We start from the raw sequence: 12,848 nt of genomic DNA, 5'->3' as shown, positions 1-12,848 counted from the left end.
AAACGTTCAGAAATTAAATAAAAAGCAAGTTTTTCAACTGAAAGTAAAGAGCGACATTAAAACTTAATAATTAACAGAAATTGCTCCATTTATGAAGGGGGTTGTTCCCTCCTAAGCACCCCGCTCTTTACGCTAAAGTTTTTTTTTATATAGTTTTAAAAAGTGGAGTTGTGAGAAAGGGTCAGACTTTAGCGTAAAGAGCGGGGCGCTTATGAGGGAACAGCCCTCTTCATATATCGAGTAATTTTTGTTCGTTTTAAGTTTTAATGTCGCTCCTTACTGTCTGTTGAAAAACTTGTTTTTTTTAATTTAATTAATACTAGAAGATAGCTGAGAGGCCCATTTTCAAACAGAGCAACAAACCATGCAAACAACTTTAGCTTATTTAATAAACGCTAAATTAAAGACAATTTTGAACTAAATAATATTTAAGATTCCTTTTTATTAATTGAATAAAAGTAAATTAATCAATAAGATCCTTGTGACGATTGCAGCACCGGGCTATCGACACAAAGGGAGCGAATTTAGATATCTCAGTACTTTGTCGATAATTTGTCGATGTATGCGCTCTTTTTATGCCGAGTCTTATGTTATGTAAATCTTGTGATTGGGAGAACAAGCACTAGTTCTCTATAATCACACAAATATTATTAAATTGGTTTATTTGCACTAGTTGTATCGATACAGATTAGATAGACTGAGAAACAATAATTTCTGTTCGTTTTAACTTTCAACTTTACTCTCTACTTCTCTCAGAAAAGCTTTTTGTATTAATAACTTTTAGGAGTGATCCGGTTTACTGCTTATAGCCGGAACGATGAGTATAGGTAAATCCGGTAGATCGGACACTAATCTCCCGGCTTGAGGAGCGCAACTTTTATATGCACATCCGCTTATCAGGTCCGTGCAATGAACATATATATATATGTATATATATATATATATATATATATATATATCTTTATATATCTTTCTTCAAACAAATTCCATCTTTATGCTTGGGAGAGGACAAGCACACTTACGCAATTTGGGTAACCTACTTATTTTTGCTTTATTCTAGAAAACGTTCAAGCTGCTGGGTCGGCTGCAAAGCTAGAAGCTGAAAGCGAGATAAGAAGACTAAAAGGCATCGTTAACCGACTTGAACTTGAATTATCAGTAAGTTTTGCAAAAGTTTGACCTGAAAAAAAGTAAAAAAAAAAACAACTTTTTTTTATCTTTGTCGTTCAAGTTTGTAGAAATCGTATAAGAACATGGCTTTGCTTATTTAATTGCTTAATATATATATATATATATATATATATATATATATATATATATATATATATATATATATATATATATATATATATATATATATATATATATATATATATATATATATATATATATATATATATATATATATATATATATATATATATATATATATATATATATATATATCTCTATATATCAATATATCTATATATATATATATATATATATATATATATATATATATATATATATATCTATATATATATATATATATATATATATCTATATATCTATATATATATATATATATATATATATATATATACATATATATATATATATATATAATATATATTATTCTTTATGGTTGATTGTGTGTGGCTATGCTGTTTGACCTATGTGATTGTATGGATGAGTAGGGTTAAGGCCCCATTCAAGTGCTGGTCTATATTAATCACTAATTTAGGAAAACAGTCTTCCTTTTCTCCTTCTGTCTTTTTTTTTTTTTTTTTTTTTTTTTTTTTTTTTTTTTTTTGTGCTGTTGCATTGGTGATTTCTCTTTTCATGATATATATATACATATATATATATATATATATATATATATATATATATATATATATATATATATATATATATATATATATATATATATATATACATATATATACATATATATACATATATATACTATTTGCAAACTATACACACTATGCAAACTATTTTTAGTTTTAATCAATTGCTACAGGTTCTATTATAACGATTGGGTAAATCTGAAAATATTTTTATGCTTCTTGTTATTGTATGTAATTAAAGCTCAATTGCCTAATCACATCCCATATAAGATATTTTCCTGAGAGAGTGCAAGAATCTGAAAATAATCTCAGAAAAAAAAATCTGTGAATAAACCAGAGATTTATTATTTTGTTTTGTATAAATATGTTATTTTTAATTTTGATACTTTAGTATTTCTACTGATGACGATCGCTGTATATGTGATTGAAATAGCTTGACTTTAATACCTATTTTCCCTGAAAAAAAATATAAAAATTTGATCTCCATTTGAACGTTTATTTGTTCATTCTTGAAAAATAATTTCATTCATTCATTTCATTTCATTGTAAAATAATAATTTTGGGTCTTTTTGCTAGTGCAGCACTCCAAAGCAATTTTCAAGTCAATTTTGCCAAAGTTGTATTTCCTAAAGTTTCTAAAACACTAAAATTTCAAAAGTAGAAATTTCCACATCAGCTTCTTGTTTTCTTACCAAATGAAAAAAAGAGAAAAAAAAGTAATGTAATCACTCTTTTGGAAATTGCCATCAATTCCATATTCATATTTATTGACTTTTGATTTTTTTTGCAATTGAGTGTCTCAAAATTTCTTTTTTTAGGAATACAGAGCTGCTGATAAAGACACGAACGTATTCTCTACAATGAAAACTTTTGCAAGAAAAGTTGGCAATTTAACTCCCAATATGCTTAGTGCCACATCCCTAACAAATAGTTTCCTGTCCTTAGATGATTCAATTGACAAGGAGCAATTGAGTGCTTCTTGTTTAAAAAAGGTAGATTCATTTGAATTCTAGTAAAATTAATTTCTTAGAAGTTACTATTTTGAATCAAAATTATTTTAGGTAATTTCAAAGCACCGTAATTAAGATTTTTGTCTCGGTTGTCTCAATATTATGAAGCCTGTCGGACAGTTTGACATTTCGTCAGTGTTGCCACACTGAACCGTGAAAAAAAAAGCAAAACTGATTTGTTATATTTGACAACCAAAATGTTGATTTAAATTGCTGAATCTCTAAGGCTGTTACATCCTTAAAAGGAAGTTGTACCTTCTTGGGGGTCTGGTACCATATGTTTATTGCTTTTTTTTATTTAATCCCAGCTACTACCAAAGACTGCATAGCTGTAAATGGGGGTCTTTTTCATTAGCACTTTTTCCCCAGTTTTTTCCTAATTTTTCAAATGTTCTCGGCTGTATAATTTTCCACTTGGCCATTTTTACGAATCAGATTTCATTTTCACTATCTTTAGTGCTTTAAGATAACAGTTGAAATTTGGACATAATTATTAGGCCTATTGGAAACTTTTTGTTTATCTTTTCACTAGCTTTTTTTGTTTTGTTTTGGACCAAAGTGTATCTGTGACTTACAAAAGCGGGAAATGGCGCTAGTGCCGACAATAGTTCTTCCACGCCATCTAACGTTTGTTGACATTTTCACGGTAATAGTAAAATAATTCATTTAAATTGTTGGTAAAATTAGTGTAGTAATAAGCGTCTGATCTCAGTCCCTGACAGAAAAAACAATTACATAGTTTAAAAAAGTCAAGTGCTTCAAATGCTAAATGGCGTTGGTGTTTTTCCAACACTATAGCCGGTTTCCATTCTTATAGATTTTCGATGCTCTTTGTTTTGGACTACAGTCTGAGCGTATATTGCTCATTCCAATTAATTTTGGAATGAATAAAATTAGTTCACATCCTTAAAAATCTTTAAAATATCGAAAAATCTGTAAAAATAGGGTAATTACACCAAAAATATTTTTGAAAAATTGCAGGGAACGCTAGGAAAAAAAAGACCGACAAGTTTCTACAGCCTGAGTTCGTATTTATTCTTCCCTTATAATTATTCATTCATCAATAATCCAATTATTTGGAGTCTCAAAAATCTCTGAACAACCAAAACTTTTCTGTCCTTAAGTGCTCACTGTCACTTCTTTCTCGATTTTTCTTATTTTGCTTAATAGTACGATAAGCGTCAATAAATCATTAGCTACTGTAGGTTGACACTGTAGAGTTACGCCTCTTCTAAAAGAAACATCTTAACAAGATAAAGTTAGTACCATTAGATTCCTTTTTTACGCTCCTTTTCAACATAACAGTCGTTACCCAGACTTTGCCCCTCCCCGCTGGTGGACTCAGCCCTAATAACAAAATTTTTCGTTGTTGTTTCCATGTTTTGGTGCGTCAAAACGAGCAGTTTTTATGTAGGGTCGAAGATACCCCTGAGTGATTGATTCAGTTGAGTTATACTGAGTGAGTGAGTGATTTAGCCTAAGTGATCGATTGAATATTGGATTAAAAAAACACCATTTTAAGTGATTAAAAAAAGGCAAAACGTGGTACAGAGAAAAGAATTCTATGATAGGCAATATCTACGGCTTGCATGTGTGGGCAATATTATTTGCCCATACATGTGGGCACAACGCGTACAAAAATATAATTGTGCCCACGATACTGTGGACACAACGCGGCACAGAGAAAAGAATTAAAGATAAAAAGAGAAAAAGATAGGGAATATCTATGGCTTGCATTTTTGGGCAATATTAGTTGCCACCACGTCATACAATGCACCCTACATGACTTTTACGTCATACTTTACTCTCAATCCTTGTCTCTTCCATGTCTATTACTCCTGTTCAGAAAAATGGCGGGAGAGAAAGCCCTGTGGCCTGATAAATTTTTTTGAAGTTCCTATTTTCATTTCATAGTGCAGCATTGCTTTAAAACTAAGTATGCAGAGAGTCTGCAACTAAATTGTCATGACAAACGAGTTTTGCTCAGTCTGAACGGCGATGTGACTGCCGGTCAAAACGTTACAAACGCTCGATTATCTGTATTCGACTTATTTACTCAATTTCTTTATACGTGTGCCTTCTTTTGACTCAGAAATGTTATTTTGATTAACACTTTTTTTAGGGTTTTTACGCCGATATTTGAATTAAAGCTCTATTAAAGTATGTGCTTCAAGTTTACATTACTGCTGCTACTACTACTATCAGGTCACTGCAGTACCAAGCCGCTTGAGGCCAACACAACTGCGCACGCTTCTCCTCCATCCCAATCTATTCAAAGCCTCCCTCTTTACATCTTCCTAGGAAGTCCCTATTTCCTTAAATCTTTCTTTATGACGTCGAATGAGGATGACCTGCTTTCTGTTTAGCCCTATACGGTTGTCCGAAAGGACAATCTGTCATCCTTCATCTCCAGAGCTCGCCCTAGCTATCTCAACCTTTCTTTCATTATAGCCTTAGAAAGCGGATTGAACCGCATTTTTCGTACAGGCTACTATTTGAACTATGGTCAGTCAGCTGGGTACCCAGAACAATCCGGAGGCAATTTCTCTGAAAAACATCTAGCAAATCTTCATCCGTTTTTCGGAGCGCCCATGCTTGAGAGCCATATTTGACCCGCTGTCATCACTGTAGCTTCTAATATTCTAATCTTGTTAATTATGGTATTCTAATAATCATGTTTATCTTAAAACCTAATTATTATTGTGAAGTCTGTGAAAACTTCTAATGCTAATGTAAAACTTTTAAATTTCAGTAGAAATTCTTTCTGCTCAATTCAACTACCAATTTTTATCCACGAATAAGACATCTAAAATCCTAATTTGGATATCAAATGTTTCCTGAATCTGCTTAGTACAGAAACATCGTTGTATCTGTAGTACATCGATTGGCGACCCTTCTTAAATACAAAAGCCCTTGCGTCAGCCAATTATATCAATAGGGATTGAGCCCCATATTGCCCAGCAGAGGACAATCCTCCGTGGTGCCACCAGAGGCAAGTGTCTTCAACTCAACTCAACTCAACTTTTTCTTTATTCAACTCAAAAAATACAAAAACAATATTATGCCCCAACAGAGAGCAGAGCTCGTAAGGCTGGGACAGTGCAAAAACATAAGAAAAAACGTCTACATCTCATCGTAATAATGATTTCAAAATATAATACGGTAAAAGACAAACAAAATGGAAAAAAACTCATAAAAGATAAGTAAATATATAAATATCGGGCAGGAGGGGCGTGGGAGGCCATCCCAGACACAGGGACACAAAAATAAACACACAAATAAGAAGATCAAATAATTTAATTTTCCATCATCAATGGTGAATAATCAAAATTTTAGCAAACAATCTTTAATATTTGCTTTTTTAAATTTAGCTGAGATTTTTGCTGAGATTTTTGGGATGGATCAAACAGAATTTTATCATTCAGCTTATAATTGTTAGCAATGAAGGGTATTTGGTATCTAATCGAAAACCTTGACCTTTCAGAGCTTACAAAAGGAATTCGATACATCTTAGACCTCCGACAATCTGAACGAGGAAGTAAAATTAACAGAGATTTGTCATAGAAATAATTTTTAGAATTTTGGATTTGAAAATGCCATATGGAAGTATTTAATATTCGTATATCATTTAAATCCAACAAATTTAAGAAGAGGAATAATGTTTTAGTTTCCGAAACATTTTCAAGTTTTGAAGGTCGATGTAAGAAATTTCCAAGTATTCTTATTGCCCTATTTTGTAGTACCTGTAAGGGTTTTATATGCTTCCAAAATGTATTAAGATATACAACTGAGCAATAATTCAAATAAGAAGTAATTAGAGAGTGGTAAATTGTTTTTAAAATGGTAAAAGGAAAAATATTCTTCACACGGTACATCGATCCAATATTTTGAGCAAGTTTTAATCTTAAATACTCTATATGATTATGAAATGACAAAAGGGGATCAAGAAAAACTCCTAAATAACGATATGATTGGACCTTACAAATTTTTTGATCACCAACCTGTAGCTCCTCACAAGAAATCTCTCAAGTGGAACGTTTTGAACGACCAAAAACCATAAAATTAGTTTTCTTAAAATTTGGTACTAGATTATTAGAAACAAAGCATCGATTAACTGAGGTAACACCTATAGTCAGATTTTCGATCAATGTCGATGAATCGATCAATGTCGATGTCTTCAGATGAACTAGTTACATAGACTTGGGAAAGGTTTGGTGGCCAAATTAGAGTTTAAACAGCGAAATTGTAATTTAGATTTTCTTTTAAAAAGGCTAACATATCATTTTTAGGTCTAGGCTCTACTGATGCTTTGATTAAACACTGTTCATTTAACGGTTGATCTTCAACTAATTGACCTTAAATTATAATAGATATTAGTATTCAATTAAGATGAATCTCCTGTGCCACCAGAGGCTGACGTCGTAGCATAGTTTTGGCTACGCACAAAAAAATTTGGTGACAAAATTAGAGTTTAGCCCGCCAAATTATATATATTTTTCTTTTAAAGACTAGAATATCATTTGCAAATCTAGGTTCTATTGGTTTCTCCATTTAAACACTATTCAACAGTTGATCTTCAGTCAATTGATCTGAATTATCTGTGCCATCAGAGACAAACATTGTAGGATAGTTTTGGCCACACATACTTCTGAAAAATTTGTTGATCAAATTAGAATTTAACCTCTCAAATTATGATTTGGTTTTTCTTTTAAAAAGACTTGCATATCATTTGGAGATCTATGCTCTATTGATCCTCCAGTTATACACTATTTAGCAGTTGGTCTTCAAATGATTGATCTGAATTGTCTGTGCCATCAGAGGCAAACGTCGTAGGATTATTTTTGCCACACAGACTTCTGAAAAATTTGGTGATAACATTAGATTTTAACCTGCCAAATTATAATTTGGTTTTTCTTTTAAAAAGACTAACATATCATATGCAGATCTAGGCTCTATCGATCCTCCAATTAAACAATTTATGTGTTGACTCTCTTAAAGCATTAATCCATTTGTTCAATAGGTTGAAAGTGACGATGAATTATCGCTTGTAGCCTCCCTGGAGGAAGAAGTGAAACATCTTAAAGACAAAATACGAGTTCAAGACCAACAGTTGCAGCACTACGAATCTCAGCACGTAAGTGGGCTGCTTTCAATGGCGACAGCTTGGATTTTTCTTTAGTTCTAGCTTTTCGCTGTTAACTTATAGCTTAGTTTGCTTTTAACAGGCACGTACTCATGCTTTTTTTTGGATAAGGAGGAGGGCAATATTAAATAATATTTGATAATTTGAATAGAAAGTGCCCAGAAGCTCGAAAAAATTTAGAATGTCTTGGGGGCGGGGCCTATATGTACGTCCCTGGCTGTAAACCGAGCTTATTTAACTGCATTTCCAGTTTCTGCTATAAAGTGACCATTTATTTGAGATAGTTTTATAGGTATACTCTGTGTAATCTCCGAAGCAATAATTCTTGTTCGTTTCATGTTTAGGATAAGATATATTTAAAAGAAATAGCTATCGCTTTTAGGGAGTAAGGCTGGGCAGAATTTGTATTCCAGAGTAAAAAAAAAAAAAAAAAAAAAAAAAACAAACAAACGTCACAAATAGATTTAAAACTTAATTTGCTTAAAACTGGCAGCCGAACGTACTGTCATTTTATCAATATCGTCACAAAAAAAAGAAAAGAAATTAAAAAACATGTATATCAATATAGGGGTCATGACATTAAACTGATAAATTTGGAAGAGTCATAAACAGCGTAAATAGCAGGGCAAAAGCGAACAAATACAAATTACAAGCAGTAGTAAATAACAACTTGACAACAAAAAATCATAAAAAAAAAACACACACAAAAACTAAGAAAAAAGTGGCAAAGAATGCCAAATATATCAGAAGGAAAAAATTATATTTAAGTCAATAAATTAAACTGGGAAATATCAAAATAAATTAAAAAGTTTAAAAACTGGTTAAACTTAACAAAATAAAATAAAAGTAGGGGAAAACAAGATAAGCGAGAAAATACAAAAATATGGACAACATCAGCGCTAAATAATTAAAAAGGGAAACTAGCGGGATGTCTTGTCTATTTTCCATAATGAAGGAGATATTTTTTTTTTTTTTTTTTTTTTTTTTTTTTTTTTTTTTTTTTTTTTTATCTGGAGACAAAGCAGTGAAGGAAAAGCTAGAAATGGGTTTCAAATTTGTTCTTTACGTAAGAAAAATTTGTTTTTTTAATTAATTTGTTTTTCCAATATACACAATAAACGTTAGATCTTTGTTTATCTTAGGCGATTAAGAAATTAACATGATTTTTTTAAGGGAAAAAAAGAAGTACAGGTTTTACTTCTTTTATTCCTTAAATTATCATACAATACATTTGCAATTTTGTCCTGTAAATAAAGAGTCTGAGGGATGTGTTTGGCTTTAACATGCTGTTTCTGCTTGTTAAATTTTACCGTCCATTGCTCCTCTGCTTATAATGGGTCTTTTATAGGTTTTTTTCTTTCCTTTTTTTTATTTCGAAAGGACATTCCTCCACTGTCTGTGACGATACTAGTTTTGGAGGCTCAAGGTTCTTTATTATAATAGCTTTGACATGCTGTCTCTGCTTGTTAAATTTTACCGTCTATTGCTATTCCGCTTATAATGCTTCTCTTATAGGTTTTTTCCTTTTTCTGGAGGCTCAAGGTTCTTTATTATAATAGCAATAAACTACAGAATTTTAAACATTTTTTCGTTGGTGCGGAGCAGAGCTCATATGCCAGCAAGAAAAAAAAATTTCTTATCACTGAAACAAACAGAATCATTCTTGCCTGTTTTTCTTATTAAAGTAATAACATTGACATGTTCCCGAATCTGTCGAGTTTTCTCTCTGTCGAAAAATTAATATATTGTGTGAATATGGTATTAATAATAAAACTTTGAACTTTGACATGCCACTTGGACCTACCGCCAACAAGCGTCTATTTCGAGACAGTCTTAACTTAATAATATAAATTATTAGGCAACAGTGGACAGGGAGTGAAGAAAGATCATATCCAAACAATCACAAAATAATAAAAACAATAAATACATGACACCATCCTTCACCGAAATAAGTTTTTAATTTTTAAAGCGTTGAATGAGCCACGTTCGGGACTGAGATTTAACGGCAGTAAGTGACAATGTTTTATCTGCAGATGCAGCACACCTCGACCAAATCAAAGGAACCATTTACTGCATTGTAAATCTTGACCTCTCACATTTTGGCAAAGGGATTAACAGACGAGACCCAGACCGAGTAGAAATGGCATTTTGTTGAAAGCATTTGAAAGATCTCCACGGTCGAATTTACTTTAAACAAAATATGTAAAGTTTAGATACTAAGATTCACCTGGAAAATTGGACCGCATTAAAAGTCATGTTTTACCGCTGGAGATCCGAATCTCTTCAATTCTCTATGCTCTTTGGGTATTAAGGTCACCAATACCCTTTTCGGAATAAACGCCTTTTGTTCAAAACAAAAATTCTTGACCACAGAGCATGAGTACCTTATAACAGTGCAAAATGAAGCTAATGTCGACAAAAAAAATCACCAGCACCATCTAGTATTTGGTGTTTTTGGCATTTTTCAATATAATTAAATATAAATAAAAAAATATAAATAAAGCAAAATAAATGTAATTGGCAAAATTAGTGTAGTAAATAGTGATGATCTCAATCAGAGAAAAACATAAATACGAAGCTTGAAAAAACAGGTCAAGAAACGCCAAACGCTATATGAGATTGGCGAGTTTTTTTCGACACTTGCTCCAGTTTCTGTTTAGGCCACTTGCGCCAGCGTCCGCTCTTGTGAGGACATGCCGAACTGGCCTGCCAAACAACCTTATTACTATGATAATCATTTCAACGTTCTTATCATTGCTAACCAAGTTTATTATATTATTACGGATGGACTCACAAAATTGAGTTGAGGCTCAGGCCACAAAAAGCGGAGACCCATTGCCTTCGTGTTTAAAAATAAGCCGAATAAGTAAAAAAGCAGAGGAATGTAGTGTTTCTCTTCTGCTTATTTTTAACTAAATATTAGTACAACTGTTTCTTTAAGAGTAATACCTGCTTAATTATTATGCTTTTATTTGTTCTATGCTCTACATTTGTAGGGAATGTGTAGGCTATGTCTGACATAGAGAGAAGGAGAGAAAAAATGTATTTAATTTCAGTAAAGCCATTGACAGCCATTTAGATGGTAGTCAAATTGATAGATTGTGAATTATATTGGGTTTGCAAGTAAGCGCTTGTTTCAGGGCCTTTATCTCCAGTGTTTCAGGCTTTTACATTTGAGTATGAGCTTGTCTAGCGAATTATTAAAAATGTATAGAATTTATCAATTTGTATGTCGCTAACAAAATATATAATGAAATAATGTTCGAAAATGAAGAGTCATTATGGTATTTCGTCATGAAATCTGTTCTCTTGAAACTGATTTTAAGTCCCCCTCAAAAATTACGGAACATCATTAGATAGCTATGAAATTATATATTTTGTGAAATTGTTACCCAGAATGCATCATACCTTATGTAACTTTAAGACTCATCGCCTGTATTTGTCCTAAAGTGAAGCTCATAATGAAAGACTACTTATTGGTTTAAACCCCCCCCCCCCACATGACATCAATCGGAAAGGAACGGTATTACCAGCCTAGATTTTGAAAAAATAATCGTTTTATGTTTTATTTAAAAATCGAAAAAATGCCTCCCCCCCCCGAAATTTGGAAAATTACCTTTTTTGTATCTCCGTATAAAAAAATCCTTCTCCTTACGTTTTGGTGAATTGGTACCACTGCCCCCCCCCCCTACTAAATTAAATATCTGAATCATATGCCATGAATTAATAGTAAATGGATGTAATAAATTTCACTGCTCACGTTTAATTGCTTTAAGCTTATTTGCTTTTAGGTGAGTGTTGTTAGAGGTGTGGAATCCGCCGCAGAAATTCTTAAAGGCAGATCAATTGAAGAAATCCTTCATGAAATTTCGTCTAAGGTAACTCACTTTCGGGTAAATCGAGTATGTCTGCTGGTTTTATCGTTGCTTCGTATTAAAAGGTGCTGTTCTAAACTGCTATACCCCATGAAGGGCTAATTTACCGTTGTTTCTGTGCATGGGCTAAAAGAGGGCTATGAGCCCAGCGTATTCTTTTGTTATAAAGAATTGTCAACATGTTGTGAAAGTATCGTTAATACATTATGTCTTTATTTTATAGTCTAAAAAGGTATTTTGAACTTCAACGTTGGATTTTGGTGATTGAAGCAATCAATTTGATTCTTTAAAATAAGATATGAAGGATCGATGTCAAGAGATTTTCCAGGGATTTCTGGAAAAAAACTTTGAAATTGTAGAGCTTGATTTTTGGTTATTTCGATCCCCGTGTGCAAAAGGGCTGTTTTTAATCTGAATATATTGGTTTTCGTTGGCTTTAAACGTTTTTTTTTGATCATGTCAATCTTAGGGTGAAAATCTACCTTGTTTAAAGGTTTGGCTCTTTTTTTCCTTGATAGGGAAACACAACCATGAAATACATACACAGTGCCTAACATTTACTTAAATGTGGTTTAAGTCAGTATATTGTTCCAATTTTATGTTATACCAATTTTGTTGTACCAATTATATTGTGGATGGGCTTTGGTCTAAATGAAGTCCTGGAACTACCAGAACATTAAACCTTCAAGTGACTTCCGTGTAAATGTGGTATTTTGAATAATTTTAATTTTGTACGTTTTGAGTTTTACTCGGTTATTTATTGTATTATTTAAATAAACAAAATACGTTTAAAATGTTTTAACTTTTTAACTTTAATAAATTAAAAATTCTTAACACTTTAAGGAGTATGTATCAGTTTATGTTTACTAAACTGAAAACCCACAGCCATTTTTTTTTCAGTAAAGTGCAAATAAGGGTCTGATCTTGAGAAGGTCGTCAATGGGGGATGTCAAAGATGTAATTTCCAGACCTTTCGACTACACTG

The 12,848-nt window shown here is 32.1% G+C and overlaps 1 protein-coding gene across 1 annotated transcript in view; it reads left to right on the top strand.

Annotated features, from left to right (window-relative positions):
* The window catches only part of LOC136033601 (rab GTPase-binding effector protein 1-like), a 119,329-nt gene that overhangs the window by 35,836 nt on the left and 70,645 nt on the right, over positions 1–12,848 (top strand). Inside the window, exons 4-6 of the mRNA XM_065714381.1 lie at positions 1,061–1,158; positions 2,654–2,827; positions 7,866–7,979. Of these exons, the coding sequence (XP_065570453.1) occupies positions 1,061–1,158; positions 2,654–2,827; positions 7,866–7,979 (386 nt within the window). The remainder of the gene's footprint in view (positions 1–1,060; positions 1,159–2,653; positions 2,828–7,865; positions 7,980–12,848) is intronic.

The sequence above is a fragment of the Artemia franciscana genome, chromosome 12 (genome assembly GCF_032884065.1).
Source record: "Artemia franciscana chromosome 12, ASM3288406v1, whole genome shotgun sequence".
In the NCBI taxonomy this organism is placed as follows: domain Eukaryota; kingdom Metazoa; phylum Arthropoda; class Branchiopoda; order Anostraca; family Artemiidae; genus Artemia; species Artemia franciscana.
Note: the sequence above shows the minus strand (reverse complement) of the source record. Positions and strands in the feature narration are given on the sequence as shown.